Source organism: Bufo gargarizans, chromosome 1 (genome assembly GCF_014858855.1).
Source record: "Bufo gargarizans isolate SCDJY-AF-19 chromosome 1, ASM1485885v1, whole genome shotgun sequence".
NCBI classification, from domain to species: domain Eukaryota; kingdom Metazoa; phylum Chordata; class Amphibia; order Anura; family Bufonidae; genus Bufo; species Bufo gargarizans.
Genome location: NC_058080.1, coordinates 321,596,138 through 321,612,683, shown reverse-complemented (window position 1 = coordinate 321,612,683; position 16,546 = coordinate 321,596,138). Strand labels below are relative to the sequence as shown.

Sequence of the window (16,546 nt, the reverse complement as noted above, 5' to 3'; positions counted from 1 at the left end):
CAGGTAAGTGAGACTAGTCCTGCACTTACCTGCCACAGACACACAACCCTGGAACCCATGAACAAGTGCTGATGTCCACAGCAACATAAAGGACACAGCACACACCAGACATAACACGGGAACTCAGGAAACCATATGCTGCACCAACAAAGAGACCACACAAACATCTTCAGAACACCAAACATGAATATAACTAACGAAGATTTACTGACAAAGGTTTTATGACCAGAAGGATGGTCCTCACCAGGCAGATGGAGGAGACAGGAGGCTGCTCCAGCCAGCATGGCTGAGAGCAACCTACTGAACCAAGCCAGGAACTGAGGCTTTATAGGCCAAAAGGCCCCACCCACCAGTCAACCACACCCAGTGACATCACACACACTGGGAAGGAAGTTAACCCTTCCAGCACACAGAAGGGAAAACACACATATAAGGGGAAGTGCACATAATACATAACCCACACCAACCCACTCACCTGTTACCGCCAGCAACGGCATGCGTGGCCACCATGTTCTGGGGAACAGCCCGCAGGCCGAAACCCTGCCACCACATGCATACAACAACAGACGTTGCCGCGGACAACCACAGGTGAAGGGAGGTGTCTACGTGCATACAACACATAACCTCGTGCACCACAAAACGACAAAGGGAGTGCACATAAAACACGTTGCCAAGGGCAACCGCACGCATGCCTGTTATTTGCGGCAACCGCACCTGAGGCAAACCACTAAGTGCCCCCAGCTGCGGTTGCGACAACACCAGACCGCGGATAACCGCATGCGGCTCCCAAGGAGTCACGACCATGACCAGGGGTCGTGACAGTGCCATGCATATGTGTAGCCATGTTTCCATTCATAATCTGGGTGGATGCAGCAGCCCCACCAGGCAGGATGGGTCCTAGAGGTTGGATCTGCATCTATCAGACAATTATGGCAAATCTTGTGGATACACCATAAAAGTCTAAAGGTGGGAATACTCCATTTTTATATTACCTTGAAGGTCCTTTATCCTAGCAGCACGCTCAGATGCTTGCTTCCGCTCTTCATCTGCTTCCCTCAGAAATTCTGTCCCTTCATCTGGACAACTGTATGAAATATATAAAACTTTTAATCTACATGAGAACAAAACTATCTAACTATATAAAACACTGAGTTGGTATGTGACAACAGATCACATGAACTGTGAAAGATCATATAAAGTCAGTTAATTATGTTTAAATTCATTTCAATAAAGTCATTTCATCACTCAAGTCCTTTCATTTCTCCAATGTCTACAGCATGGATGCTGAACTTTCACGTGGGTAAAGACATTGACTATCAAAAAGATGGGAGAATCTAGTAAATTACAACTTCCTGCGACATAAGCTTGGGGAATTTTTTTATCCAAAATAACATGCAGTTATCCTGATTAATGGAATTGCTCCTCCATATTCATAGGAAAAGTGATAAGTATCTTATTAGTGGGCGTAAGACTGCTGAGACCCCCATCAGTGAAGAGAATGGAGGTTCTTAAGCCACAAAGTATGAGCTTCTGAAGAGAAACCAAAAACAGCGCTTGGCTATGTCCAGCGGTCTCATACAGATACAAGGAGCTGCAGTGCCTTGAAAGAAAACATTCAGGGTCTGATGTTCATGTCTTGCAAGTCCCCAGGAGGCTACTTATTAAATGGCTAAATAACTACCTCTCCACAGCCCCTCGAATGAACGTCATCCAGGAGTTCCTCTCTTCTTTTGAGGTAGTGTGAATTTCATACATCTCTGGCCCATTTAATGAAGCACTTATGAGGAACATAGCCTTTTCTTCATTTGCCACCTCTCGGACAATCAGCTTTTGCAGAGAAATTACAGGAGGCTTCGCATCCTACAAGTAAAAAGGTTAATGGTATTAACAAAATAAAAACCCATACAATTTGTTACTAACTACAGAAATAAAAAGGCAAAAAAGTAAAGAAGAAAAATAAAAAAGTGGCTTAAAAGGGAAGAATCCTGTGCAGGTTATCAAAACCAAAGAGACATATGACGTTAATGTGCTAGGACAGGAGGGTATTAGAGGGGGAGGGGTGAGGTTGGGAAATGTTCATGTTTATCTAGCAAAATTAATTTTAGTTAATGAAAACCCTATTCTTTCTTCATCCCTTGTAGGGAGACCTTTTCATGAAACAATGGTTTGCTTGGCTGCCAGTAGGAGGAAGGTTAGCAGACCATATTGAGTTTGAGTGCCGAGGTTTCATGGTGTAAAAGGGCAACTAACTGGTCACAGTGGATAACATTGAAAAAGCTATAAAATTATAGAATATTTCTTTTAGGTCACAAAAAGAACTGGATTTTTTTCTATTTAAGTGTCCTCTCCACATCTGGTATACTTGCATGACACAAGATGAAACTTGCATACATGATTATAGGGGTTGTCCGGTTTCCAATATTGATGACCTATCCTCAGGATAGGCCATTAATATCAGATCGGTGGGAGTCTGACTACATCCCATTGACGTGAATGAGAAAGATGCATTGCAAAAATTGCATGCAATATTAAATGGTCCCATTAGAAAGTACAACACGTCCTGCAAAAAAATAAAATAAAAATACAGCCCTCATATGGCTATGCGAATGTAAAAATAAAAGTCATGGCTCCTGGAAGATTGCAGCGTCAAGCTTAAGGATCTAACTGGTATTCTTATTAGAGAGAAACATTACCATATCTAGTTAAGGCTACTTGCTATTTTCCGATACTGAGATCCGGCAGAGGATCTCAATACCGGAAAAAAAGGGTTCTGTTTAGTCCTCATGCATTCTGAATGGAAAGAGATTCAAGAAGCATGGGAATGTCTTCCGTTCCAGCAGCATTCAGTTTTGTGTCCGGTCATAAAAATTTTAAAAAAAACGGATCCGGCACTGAACAATGTTAGTAAACATTGACTTACAATGTATTTAGTGACAGATCAGTTGTTTCCCCGTTTTAATTTCACACAACCGCATCCTAATAGAATCCTGATGTGCAAAACCAAAACGTTCCATTTAAGTTTCATTCCGGTATAGAGATCCTCTGTTGGATCTCAATATCAGAAGTGTGAAAGTAATATACGTAACACTATTGCATATTGAATAAAATGTATATTTTTTACATATTACTTTCATCTGGAGGCTGCTGCAATTAAACACATTGTAAGGATTGTGCATCCATTTTATTTGTTGACTTATTATTTGCAAAACTTCAAAATCTTAATGGGATTCTCTAGTAAATGTTCTAAGCTACTTACCACAGAAGAAAATATGTATTTTTGATCCTTTTCTTGAAGTAAAAGTAAGACATCTGTTAGTAAAACTGCCAAGATATCTATAAAAAAAAAAATATAATAAGTTTGGTTAATATGGAGGAAGTGTCACAACAGAGGATGTGTATGCAGTCCAATAGACCTTAAAAGTATAATCAGGTCTCACATTGCTACAAAAAAGCCAAAACACTGCTGAGCTTGTCTTGATAGTGATCCACTACCTTTCAAACGTCCTGAAGCAGTCTTCCAGTAAAGCATGCCATCGTGAATAAGCTGCTTATGTTCCATGTCGTGCTTCCTAAACGTCACACCATTCTTCAGTTTACCATAAGACTTTGGCTCCATCTTGCCTATAATATCGTCCAGACGCTGTCCTTTTTCACTCTTGTGAACACGACAATCTACATCTGTGATGACTTCCTTTATTAGTGTGAGAGCCTGGGTCAAAGCCACAAAGTCTTCAGTTCCCTCTGAAAAAAAAAAAACATAAGTCAACAATTTGCGCAAGGCTCTTCATGTAGAGAATGTTAATACAAGACTCTTACTAATGTATTGTGATAGTCCATATTGCATCCTTTGCTGGCTGGATTCATTTTTTCATCCCATTTACACTGCTTGTTACTAGGGGCTTATGACCACCCTACAATCCAGCAGTGGTGGCCGTGCGTGCAAACATGGCCACCTCATATATGTACCCTCTTTCCTGTTTGCTCTAGCACCTAATTTGTTCTCCCTTGTTCTTCCGTTTTTTTGGTATTACATACAGATTGTTAGAATTTCAATAAAACATTAGTGGGCAGCACAGTGGCTCAGTGGTTAGACCTCATGCCTTGCAGCGCTGGGGTCCTAGGTTTGAATCCAACGAAGGACAACACATGCATGGGGTCTGTATGTTCTCCCCACGTTTGTGTGGGTTTCCTCCGGGTTCTCAGGTTTCCTCCAACACTCCAAAGACATACTGATAGGGAACTTAGATTGTGAGCCCTTCAAAGACAGTGTTAGGTTAATGTCTGTAAAGTGCTAGGCAATATGTGAGTGTTAAATAAGTGTGTATAAAAAATAAATATAAAAATGTAAGTCAAACCACCCAAGTCTATATTGTAGGTTAAACTTACAGAGCATCTGGCAATTGCATTTACACACTGCAATTTCCAGAGCTTAGAATACATTTTATTTGCATTCCTGAAGCTCTAAAGATTTAAAACAATTCACGGCAACAATCTTATTTTTTTTTAGACTGGTTCATGAAATGAACCTGCCCCTATGTTTATAAAATGTGTGTAGTAGCTAAGAAAGTGCAAAAGTAAAAATAATTCTTTTAACTGTAATTCAAATACAAGTAAGCAACTTCTGCAGCAAAAAGGTTAACTATCGGTAATTTGGCCTTATGGTTTACATTCTTGAAGTTGCATTCTGAGTTCTTTATTATAGCAAAGTGCCAGAGAACCATGTTTAAAATAATAAAAGTTCTTATCTTACCCAGACCCCCTCAAATTCGGCGCTGCGGCCATGACCCTATTCCCCAAGTAGAAAAATGTGAGGCACTACTCACAAATGTCTAGTATTGCCAGCAGCCCAGCAAACTGATGGGATCCGGTGATTCACAACACTGGATCCTCTAATGTTTTGTTTGGTATCAGTGGTGATATCCTATATACCGCTGCAGCCATGCACAACTGAGTCCACAGATGCAGCAGTATAAAGCGATGTCACCGCTGCAGCCAAAATAATACATTACAGCAGCAGCCTGGGGAAGAGAATGGATCGGTAATGTTGGATTAAATTGGGCTCGGGCAGGTAAGGTACATTTTTAATTATTTTAACAGGCTCCTCAGCACTTTGCTACAATAAAAAAGAAAAAGAAAAAAAGAACTTGGACAAACCCTTTAATACTGTAATAATAAAATAAAAAAAGGAGGAGAACAGGAGAACAGCTTTAAAAGAGTGTATTTAATGTGAATATACACAGATCATAGCTGAAAAATAATAAGCTGTGAATTAAACTATGCATTCTCAACACAAACCAGTAATGAACATAAATCATTTGGAAAGTTTGGTTTAGAATTAGTTCTTACACTACATTCTGTATATTCGATGGAAAAATTTCAAATTTTGCAATTGTATCACAGCATATCACATCCACTGGCTGCCATTTCAAGGGTGGTCCACTACACTGGAATAATACTGGAATAAGAGGTATGTCCACACATACTATCCTTGTCTATGACAAAGCAGCAGCAAACAGGAAGAGAGACACTGCACGCGTCGACTCCTCCTAAGTTGATCAGCAGGGGTGCCTGATGTCGGACCCCCAAGATCTGATATTGATGACCTATCCTGAGGACAGGTCATCAATATTAAAAGCCCAGACAACCCCTTTAAAGTTTATGGTTAAGTTTGGCGTAAAGTAAAAAAAGAGGTCTTAACAATAACTGATTAAAGGGGTTGGCCAGTGAACAAGTCATCACTAGGGATGCGCAAATAGACTTCGGATGAAACATCCAAAGTAGATTTGCATAAAACATCAATCCAATACTGTACGGAGCAGGAGCTCCATATAGTATTAGAATGTATTGGCTCCGATGAGCTGAAGTTATTACTTTGCGAAGTCTCTCGAGACTTTAGGTAATAAAAACATTTCCTGAACTCTGGTTCGGTTCCAATTGGTACCTTGGAACCGAACCCAAGTTCAGGAAAAAATTTTTTTACAGTACAAATTAATTAATTTAAGTTATTGCTTCGCTAAGCAATAACTTCGGCTCATCTGAGCCAATACATTCTAATACTGTACGGACCTCCTGCTCCGTACAGTATTGGAACAAAGTTTTATGCAAATCTACTTCAGATGTTTCATCCGAAGTCGATTCACTCATCCCTAGTCATCATCTATACACTGGATAGGTGCTATACAGGAAAATCTTGGACTCACAGTGACCTTTACAAGCACTTAGAACTAGGTCATGTTTATCAAGCAGAATGAACTTATTCAGGGGGAATATGGACCTTCAATAGGATAGTTTATATCAGTGATGCCCAACCTGTGGCCCTTCAGCTGTTGTAAAACTACAACTCCCACCATGCCCTGCTATAGGCTTATAGCTGTAAGCTGTCCAGGGATGCTGGGCAGTTTTAGAACAGCTCCGCAGGTTTGGCATCACTGGTTTAACCAGATTTTTTTTTAATTAAAATCAGATTTTTTGTTTTTTTAATATATAAAATGCTTTTTGGAGGAAAATATATTACCATTCAGAGGTTATTCCATCATGAAATAAAGATTAGTTTTTTTAATTATGTAGAACAAGGCTGTAAATGTTTAATTATTTGGGGGCAAAAAAATGCCATTAATCAATTCACAAGGTCATGCTCTTCCAGAGGTTTTTGTAAAATTATTGGGCAGTTTCTCTGCCTACAAGATATTATCACAGATGCTTGGTTTACTTTTGCAGTTCTCAAAACTGAATTTGACTCAGCAGAGATCACATGCCTCTTCTTCACAGCAAAAATGTTATAACATGAACAGAGTTGAGAAAAAGACCTTAATCCTAAGGGCTGTTTCACACAAGCGGATGCCGTGCGTGACATCAACTCCGTGAATGAGAGCCAAGACCCGATGCGGACAGCAGAAGCACGGAGCATTAACAGGACTGATAATGCTCCGTGCCTCTCTGTAATCTCTTTACTACGAAATCACAATGACAACTTTATCTCACTGTGATTTCGTAGTAAAGAGGTCACAGAGAGGCACGGAGCATTATCAATCATGTTAATGCTCCGTGCCTCTGCAGTCTACATCGGGTCTTGGCTGTCATTCACGGAGCAGATGTCACTCACGACATCCGCTCGTGTGAAACAGCCCTAACTTCTACAAACCTATTACCTATTAATTAAGAATCAACCTAATCAAACTAAGGCTACTTTCACACTGGCGTTTCTGGGTCCACTTGTGAGCTCTGTTTCAAGGCTCTCACAAGCGGCCCAAAACTGATCAGTTCAGCCCCAATGCATTCCGAATGGATAAGGATCCGTTCAGAATGCATCAGTTTGCCTCCGTTCAGCCTCTATTCCGCTCTGGAGGCAGACACCAAAACGCTGCTTGCAGCCTTTTGATGTCCGTTTGACGATGCAAAGCCAAACGGATCCGTCCTGACTTACAATGTAAGTCAATGGGGACGGATCAGTTTTCACTGACACAATATGGTGCAACTGAAAACGGATCCGCCTCCCATTGACTTTCAGTGCAAGTCAAAACGGATCAGTTTTCAATTGCACCATAATGCATCAGTGAAAACGGATCCGTCCCCATTGACTTACATTGTAAGTCAGGACGGATCCGTTTGGCTCCGAATTGTCAGGCAGACATCAAAACGATGCAAGCAGCGTTTTGGTGTCCGGCTCCAGAGCGGAATGGAGGCTGAAAGGAGGCAAACTGATGCATTCTGAACGGATCCTTATCCATTTAGAATGCATTGGGGCTAAACTGATCCGTTTTGGGTGGCTTGCGAGAGCCCTGAAATGTATCTCACAAGCGGACCAAAAAACACCAGTGTGAAAGTAGCCTAATATAAAAAAGTTGTTATTCTATAACTCTTCATCTACTTGCATATTATAAGTTATACCAGCAAGAATTAGTCTATGTAGAAAACTATAATTTAAATCAAGCCTTACTGACTAGTGGCTTAAATCAAATCCACCCTGGTTCATACTAATACTGGTAAGCTGGGAACTCTTTTAGGAAATATAAAACGTAGCTTTTACTTCGTTTTACAGATAAGATATAAAAGGTGCTCAAAAAAAGTATAATATATAATGGAGGCTCAGATCAGGTACCGGTTGGTGAGGCTAAAGGGGTCAAATGAAGCTCACAAGTCTCAGTTGTGGTGTGAACTCCACATTGCAGCAATATAGCAAAGTGCCTAGGTACACTATCCCTCATAGACCCTAGTCTGTTGATGGGGAATAACTAAATGGCTGCAATCAGAGCACCCGCCCTGAAAAAAGCAACACCCAGGCTCTGGAACCTCAAATCTAAGTAATCCACCCAAACATAGACTAACCCCTAATGGCTCCAACGCGTTTCATCAGTCATCCGGCTTATCAGGGAGCAGCGTTGTGGGTCAGTGCATTACTGAGCGGCAGAGGCAAGCAGACACTACCTGCCACTTCCTTTTGCACACCTAACGCTGCCCACAAAAGGTGATATTTATTGTGTTGGACACATTTATATTAGTGGCAAAACCCCTTTAATGTTAAAAGAACACTCACAAGCTGCAAACTGTCAACACATAACCTTTGTGACACAGTATAGAAAATATAAAAGGCTGGTTTCATACCTTCAGTGTTCTGAATAATCCTTTCCACCAAAACTGGATACTTGGTAATCCTCTGAGTAACCAGTAAGAGACACTCCAGCACCCCCAGTCTTCTCACAATAGTAGAATTACCTATTTTCTGATAGAAACCAACAATAAGGCCCTTTTTTCATCTTATCAATAACAATATCAAACACAAGCCTTATTACAATTAAAGGGAACCTGTCACCCAAAAATCGCCTATTAAGCTGTTTACAGTACCTTATAGTGCTGTATACTCGGTTCTTGATGCACTTTTTGTTTGTTTTCCCGCATGTCTGCTCATTCAGAAATCGTAGTTATATTCAGCTGCTGCCCCGTGCTGCAAGTCAGGCTTGAAGTCACGGGGGCAGCGGCCTCGGCGTCTTACATGGCCCTCTCCCCGCCCCCTGCCCCTGTTACTGACAGTCGAACTCCGAATCCGGGACCGCGCTCAACGGCCGCATGCGCAGTAAAGGGCGGCAGGAGCGCGGTCCCGGCTGCCGCGCGTACTACGCGCCGTCTTACTTTCGCCGCACTGCGCATGCGCCCGACATCCTGTATCAAACGCGCCCGCGCCCAGATGCCGGGCGCGGGCGCGTTTGATACAGGATGTCAGGCGCATGCGCAGTGCGGCGAAAGTAAGACCGCGCTCCTGCCGCCCTTTACTGCGCATGCGGCCGTTGAGCGCGGTCCCGGATTCGGAGTTCGGCTGTCAGTAACAGAGGCAGGGGGCGGGGAGAGGGCCATGTAAGACGCCGAGGCCGCTGCCCCCGTGACTTCAAGCCTGACTTGCAGCACGGGGCAGCAGCTGAATATAACTACGATTTCTGAATGAGCAGACATGCGGGAAAACAAACAAAAAGTGCATCAAGAACCGAGTATACAGCACTATAAGGTACTGTAAACAGCTTAATAGGCGATTTTTGGGTGACAGGTTCCCTTTAAGGCTACTTTTCCTCCCGTGTTGAGTTCCTAAGACGGATCTCAATAGCGGATGTGAAAGCTTCAGTTTTTGCATTCTGCATTCCAATCCAATGCGTTCCCATGATTCTCACAAAAAGGCTGCAAGCAGCGTTTTTGAGTGCGTCATGGGTAATGGAGCAAGACGGATGAAACTATTTAAGTTAAGGTTGCCGGATCCGTTTTTTTCAGAATAGCACAGATCTGGTGCCCATTGACTTGCAATGGATTTAGTGCCAGATCAGTCTTGTTCATTTGGAAGATAATACAACCAGATGTGTTCTGAACAGATGCAGACAGTTGTATTATATACCATATTCATTTTTACTGATTCCCCCGACAGATCCAGCAAAAACGCAGATGTGAAAGTAGCCCAATACTGTGACTCTATAATGAACATAAGCACTTGAGTCATTTGCTTTCTATAACAGATACAAATCACTTGGAATCAGAAGCAAATCTCTAGGCCACAAGAGGGCGCTCCAGGCTGCATATAATACAGTTATTTGCAGCTCATTCATCAACTTGATTGTTTTAAAACAGAACTTTGCTTTCCTGTGGCGGTGCTTTAGGGCAAGGATGGCCAACCTGAGGCTCTCCAGCTGTTACAAAACTACAGCTTCCAGCATGCCCAGACTGTCATCCTACAGCAGGGCATGGTGGAAGCTGTAGTTTTGTAACATCTGGAGAGCTGCAGGTTGGCCATCGCTGCTTTAGGGGAACTGAGCTCTTGCTGGTCAGTTATCTTGATGTGTTCCAAGTTTTTCCTATCATGCTTTGCTGTTCTTAGTATACAGAGTTTAATTCTGAAATGAACAAACAGGTTCTTCGGAGACATAAGGACAACTGTTGTCACTCCCCTTTCGCTACTCTTCAATTTATAAAAACGCATTAGTGGATATGGACAACAGAGCAGGATGTGAAGAAATGCTAATTTTATCTAAAGCAATGCCACACCTGCCCAAGGGTCCGGTATTGGGGCTCCGGCCCATTCACTTCTAATGAGCGGAGTTGCAATGCTGGACACAACCAATGGACAGGTGTGGTTCTGTTTTGGGAAAACAAAAACAGCTATAGGGGATATTTATGAAGACTGGCGATTTAGACGCCGGTCTTTGTCCCTCATAAGCTGGCTGTTCATCCACCTCAGTTCTGTAGAGGTGCTGGCTTCTACATAACTTCGGCGGACTTTACACTTATCTAAACCTGCTCCAGCAACCTTGCTTGCGTAGATTTAGATAATTTTCTATGCCTAAAAGGGGCGTAGAAAATTATACATTTTCTTTTCTGTAATTTGAGAAAAGAAAATGCCATCCAGCTTTTCCAAGTTTCTGAAAGGCAAATCAGGGTGGTCATGGCACAGTCTGGTATTGAAGAAGTAGATTTATCTAGGTAATTATAGTATTCAGCAGTCGCCATCACAGCGCCAAAGCTACCCAGCTTTCCTAGGAGCCTGAAAGGCAAATCAGCCTAGCTATGGCGCTATTTAAAGGGGTTGTCTCATCTCAGACAATGAGGGCATATTGCTAGGCTATGTCCCCACTGTCTGACAGGTGCGTGTCCCACCACTAGGACCCGCACCTATATCAAGAACAGAGCCCAGAAAATGGTGGAGTGCACTGCGCATGCACAGCCACCCTCCATTTATTTTCTATGGGGCCTGTAAAAACAGCCGAGCACTGGCTCAGCTGGCTTCCGTCGGCCGCCCCGTAGAAGTAAATGGGAGGGTTGGCCAGTCATATGCGGTGCACTCCCTTTCATATCTATGGGGAGAGCTCTTGGTGGCCAGACAAGAGTCCTCCAGCCACCACTTTGCGAGGATCCGTTTAGGAGATAGGTGTGGGTCCCAGCAGTGTGGCATGCATCTATAAGACAGTGGGGGCATATCCTAGTAATATGCACACATTGTCTGAGATGAGACAACCCCTTTTAGAGTGAGGAGGGGTATTTATCGTGGCATATTTAGTATTGCATGAGTATAAAGGTAAATATATACTGTTTCTGGCATACGCAAACAATGTGGTTGCGTTTTACACAAAACTGCCTTGAACTGTGCCCGTTGGTGCCGCCGTATTTGCATTAGCTTTGTACGGTAATTGTGATATGAGACAGATGAGGAGCAATACAACAGAGGTATTACATTAGGCTGGTACTGTGGTTGAATTCTAAGTTGTCCTTTAAGTAGAATACAGAACCCTAGTACATTGTTCATTTCCCTGATACTGTATATATTGCACAGCACAATATGTGGACCTTTTTCACAAAGTTTCAGCTTTTTAAATACTTGTAATCATTTTATCAGTTTTCAGAGGGGCACGTGACCTATATGTCAAGTCTTACATTTTTCTACATATCTATTACACCTTTTATACTAATCATAAGAATGTGTTTGGTTTATGAACTCGTTACTTACTTTCATCAGATTCTGAAATTTTTTATTCTCTCGCATAAGAAACTTGTAGTGACCAACTGCTTTGTTGTGTTGGCTGCAGAAGACTCCATACTTATTCTTCATTCGCTCACCAGTGTCAGCTGAGAACTGAGCACACAAGGCGAAATTATTAGATTAAATATTCAAATACAAATTATAGACTAGACAGATTCATTCTAATGGCCATGCCAAGTGTCCCTGTTTACTATATAGTTAGTATTATGCCAGCCAGATGTACCGAATATGCAGAGGAAATCTGCAACAAAAGTGCAGCAAAACCCGCACATAGGAGGGAGATTTAATCAAAACTGGTGTAAAGTAGAACTGGCTTAGTTGCCCACAGCAGCCAATCAGAACCCACCTTTCATTTTCCAAAGGAGCTGTGAAAAATTAAAGGTGGAATCTCATTGGTTGCCATGGCAAACTAAGCCTAATGAAAGCCTTAGGCCTTTTCATTAGTCTACATGCACACGACCATATGTATTTTGTGGTCTGCAAAAAGTACAGCTGACGGGCTGCATCAATTTTTTTGAGGATCCATTGTAACCATGCCTATCCTTATCCGCAAAACGGACAAGAATATGACATGCTCTATATTTTTGGCAGGTCTATGGAATGGACATATGGATGCAGAGTGCTGTCCGCATTTTTTGCGGACCCGATGAAATGAACAGGTCCTCATCCAATCCGTAAAAAAAACTGAATAGACATGGAAACTAAATACGTTTGTGTGAATGTAGCCTTAGTCTTGATAAATCTCCTCCATAATGTTTTCGTTTAGCCAAAAGTCTAAAGGTCCAATACATATTAGTGTAATGTCCACCAAACCAAGGCCTCTTTCACACTTGTGTTGTCCGGATCCGGCGTGTACTCCACTTGCCGGAATTACACGCCGGATCCGGAAAAACGCAAGTGTACTGAAAGCATTTGAAGATGGATCAGTCTTCAAAATGCGTTCAGTGTTACTATGGCAGCCAGGACGCTATTAAAGTCCTGGTTGCCATAGTAGGAGCGGGGGAGCGGTATACTTACAGTCTGTGCGGCTCCCGGGGCGCTCCAGAATGATGTCAGAGCGCCCCATGCGCATGGATGACATGCCATGCAATCACGTCATCCATGTGCGTAGGGCGCCCTGACGTCACTCTGGAGCGCCCCGGGAGCCGCACGGACTGTAAGTATACCGCTCCCCCACTCCCCACTACACTTTACCATGGCTGCCAGGACTTTAGCGTCCCGGCAGCCATGGTAACCATTCAGAAAAAGCTAAACGTCGGATCCGGCAATGCGCCGAAACGACATTTAGCTTAAGGCCGGATCCGGATCAATGCCTTTCAAAGGGCATTAATTCCGGATCCGGCCTTGCGGCAAGTCTTTAAGATTTTTGGCCGGAGCAAATAGCGCAGCATGCTGCAGTATTTTCTCCGGCCAAAAAACGTTCCGTTCCGGAACTGAAGACATCCTGATGCATCCTGAACGGATTTCACTCCATTCAGAATGCATTAGGATAAAAGTGATCAGGATTCTTCCGGCATAGAGCCCCGACGACGGAACTCTATGCCGGGAGAAAAGAACGCAAGTGTGAAAGAGCCCCAACCGACAACATCGATTACGCCAACAGTTCTAATGTGTATGGAGAGCTCCTGACTCTTCCAAAAAAGGTGATATCATGGGTGATTGAATATTTTTGCCCGATCCTTTTGTTCTGTCAGTGTTTGTCAGTGGTTTTCTCGTCGATTGCCCCTGGTTTCCACCAAACTGAACATGTATGTATATGGGGGAGTCACGAGTGAATGATGACTGTTGGACCGATAGTTACTGAAAGTGTACGATCTGCTTAACACTTTTGTAAAGAACAGTCCAGATTCTTCTGTGATAGATTTTTAGTTCCTTTACATCAGGGCTTGACAATTTTCCTTGGAATCTAGGAGCCATCTAAAAAAGTTAGGAGCCAGGCGGAGCCGCGTCATAAAGCCCCTAGTAGGTTCCCCCATAGTGCCCCCCCCCACACTTTTCCATAGAGCCCCCCCAATAATGCTGTATACCCTATTGACTATGATGGGGACGGGCGGAGCTCCGGCGCAGCACGGCAGTTCGCGGTGAGAGGCCGCCGAACTAAAAAGTTGGACATGCCGTACTTTTAGTCCGGCGGCCTTTCACCATGCACTACCGAGCTGCGCCTGAGCTCCGCCCCTATTATAGTCAATGGGGACGGAGCGGTGGTCCGGCGAAACAGCGGAAGGACGGATCCGACAGGGTGAACAGCCTGCCGGATCCGTCCTGCCGCAAGTGTGAAAGTACCCTTAGTTATATAGCTACTGAATGAGACAGAAGAAGGGATGCCGTTAAAGGGAACCTGTCACCAGTTTTATGGTGTCCTAACTAAAGGCAACATAAATAAGTGACTGATTCGCTTAGCAAAATGCTGTGTCACTTTCTTTAATTGACCCAGTCAATCTGCCAACATCTTATATTGAAAAGCTCCAGCTGATAATGATGAGTCATGAATATTCATGAGCTCCTGACTCTCCCCGCCCACCTGCTGCTGAATGACAGTTATTTTCCATATGAATCAGCAGCAGTTGGGCGGGGGAGTGGCTATAGCTCTGAATTAAATATACGGTGGACTCAATGACATAACGCTGGACTCAAATCAGCTCATTAGCATGCAGCATCTTTGTGTGTATATTATGAGGTAACCATATCTCACACCAGTAAGTGAATATATCTAAGGTACTTTTTAGTAGTTAATGATTGTATATAATTAGTTAGATTATAATCAAATATCCACATGACAGGTTCCCTTTAACATATATATCTCCTTGAGAAGCCAATTTGATCTTAAAGGGTTAATTCAAACTGTAAGCTAAACTCTGTCCTGTCACTTCTCTTATCTCTCTGCCCCTGTCCCTGAATCTTATCACTGCTGCAACAAAATCAGCTGACAGCCTCAGTGTAAACTGTTCTAGAGTCTGACTCACGGTTCTTCTAATGCAAAGAATTGAATGAGTCTCTAAGTCGGATCTTTAACCTGTGACTCATTCGATTCTTTCTTAGACTCCCTGTACTTGTGTCAGTGACTCAGAGCTGCTAGTGCTTGCCTTGCCTCAGCTCTGATTGGTTGATGGACGGGGAGGGGAGGGGCTGGCAGAAGCAGCTTCCACTCTAGGATCAGATTACACTCCTCCCGAGTCCCTCCCCTCCCTGCTGCCAGCGGCTCTGCTATTGTGTGCTGTGACGGAGCTGTTTCAAACGGTGCTGCCTCCGGACAGAACGGCGCTCCGCACCCATCGCCCGGGCACCTTTGCGGGCTGACAAATACCCAAGCGCCAGGACTAAATTCCTGGTCGCCATGGCGACCTGGGATTTGTCGAGCCCTGCTTTACATCAGGGTTTCTCAACTCCGGTCCTCGGGACCCAGCTACCAGTCATGGTTTCAGGATTTCCTTAGTATTGAGCAGGTGATATAATTTGTGTCCATGCATCAGGACTTACCATGGGTATTCATTCTGTGGGATATTCTCAAATCATGACCAGTAGATGGGTCCCGAGGACCGGAGTTGAGAAACCATGCTTTACCTCATCAACATCACAATACTGGATAGTAGTTTTAAAGAGCTTTCACTGCATATGCTAAACCATACAACATAAGATATGGCATGTTCTCTTTATGCTAAAATATTAAACTTAGTGGATTGTCTCCTGGAACACAGAGATAGCAGCTCCGCATACATCAATATATCAGGTTGACAGGTCTTGCTTTGCTGTGAATAGGCTAAATAATTAACAACCCATGTGGACAATAGCCTGCTATCTGAAGGTTCCTTCCATTGCTTTGTATTCATTTTTTCTGCATTTCACAGATAAAATGTATCATATTTAGGGTCCATTCACAAGACGATATATTAGTTTTTGCGCACCGCAACACACAGATACCGCAGTGTGCTTTCCGCATTTTGGGGATCGGAATGTCCTTCCCCATGACAGAAATGCCTATCCTTGTGCGCAAAAACAGAAAAGAATAGGGCATCTTCTTTTCGGGGACGCAGATGGACAGCACAGGATGTGCACCGATTGGATCTGCAAAGTTGAGAAATGGACAGAAAATTGAGGTCGCGTGAATAGGCTTCATAGAAGAAGAAAAAAAAAAAAAAAAAAAAAAAGCGTGACAGCGGGTCAGCAAAGAAGATCATATGTTTAGGAATATTAATATAGATTACATTTTAAGGGGGTTGCATCTCTCTCTAGAACAGGGCCAACAACGTGAATGAGAGCAAACCGTGCATGCACTGGCACCCTCCATTGATTTGTACGAGACTGCTGAAAACAGCCAAACATGCCCGCTGGGCTATTTTCGGAACCCTCATAGAAGTGAAAGAATAGTCTCCGCACATGCAAAACCAGTTATTTAAACACAGAAAATAAATAAAGTGTTCTATATCAGAATATATATAATTAGGCCTGCACAATATATCGCCAAAGCAATCGCAATAAATCGCCATAACGCAATCGCCAATTGGCAGACCCAAAAATGCTGCAATAGTATTACTATATTTT

At 43.1% G+C, this 16,546-nt stretch overlaps 1 protein-coding gene across 2 annotated transcripts in view; it reads right to left on the bottom strand.

The window, feature by feature from the left end:
• ARHGEF18 (Rho/Rac guanine nucleotide exchange factor 18) overlaps positions 1-16,546 on the bottom strand; it is a 534,361-nt gene that overhangs the window by 48,807 nt on the left and 469,008 nt on the right. For both annotated transcript variants that reach the window (XM_044305773.1, XM_044305780.1), the window contains 6 exons: positions 11,975-12,100; positions 8,602-8,719; positions 3,493-3,741; positions 3,257-3,333; positions 1,682-1,860; positions 993-1,084 (listed from right to left, as the gene is read on the bottom strand). In XM_044305773.1, coding sequence (XP_044161708.1) covers positions 993-1,084; positions 1,682-1,860; positions 3,257-3,333; positions 3,493-3,741; positions 8,602-8,719; positions 11,975-12,100 — 841 coding nt within the window. The remainder of the gene's footprint in view (positions 1-992; positions 1,085-1,681; positions 1,861-3,256; positions 3,334-3,492; positions 3,742-8,601; positions 8,720-11,974; positions 12,101-16,546) is intronic.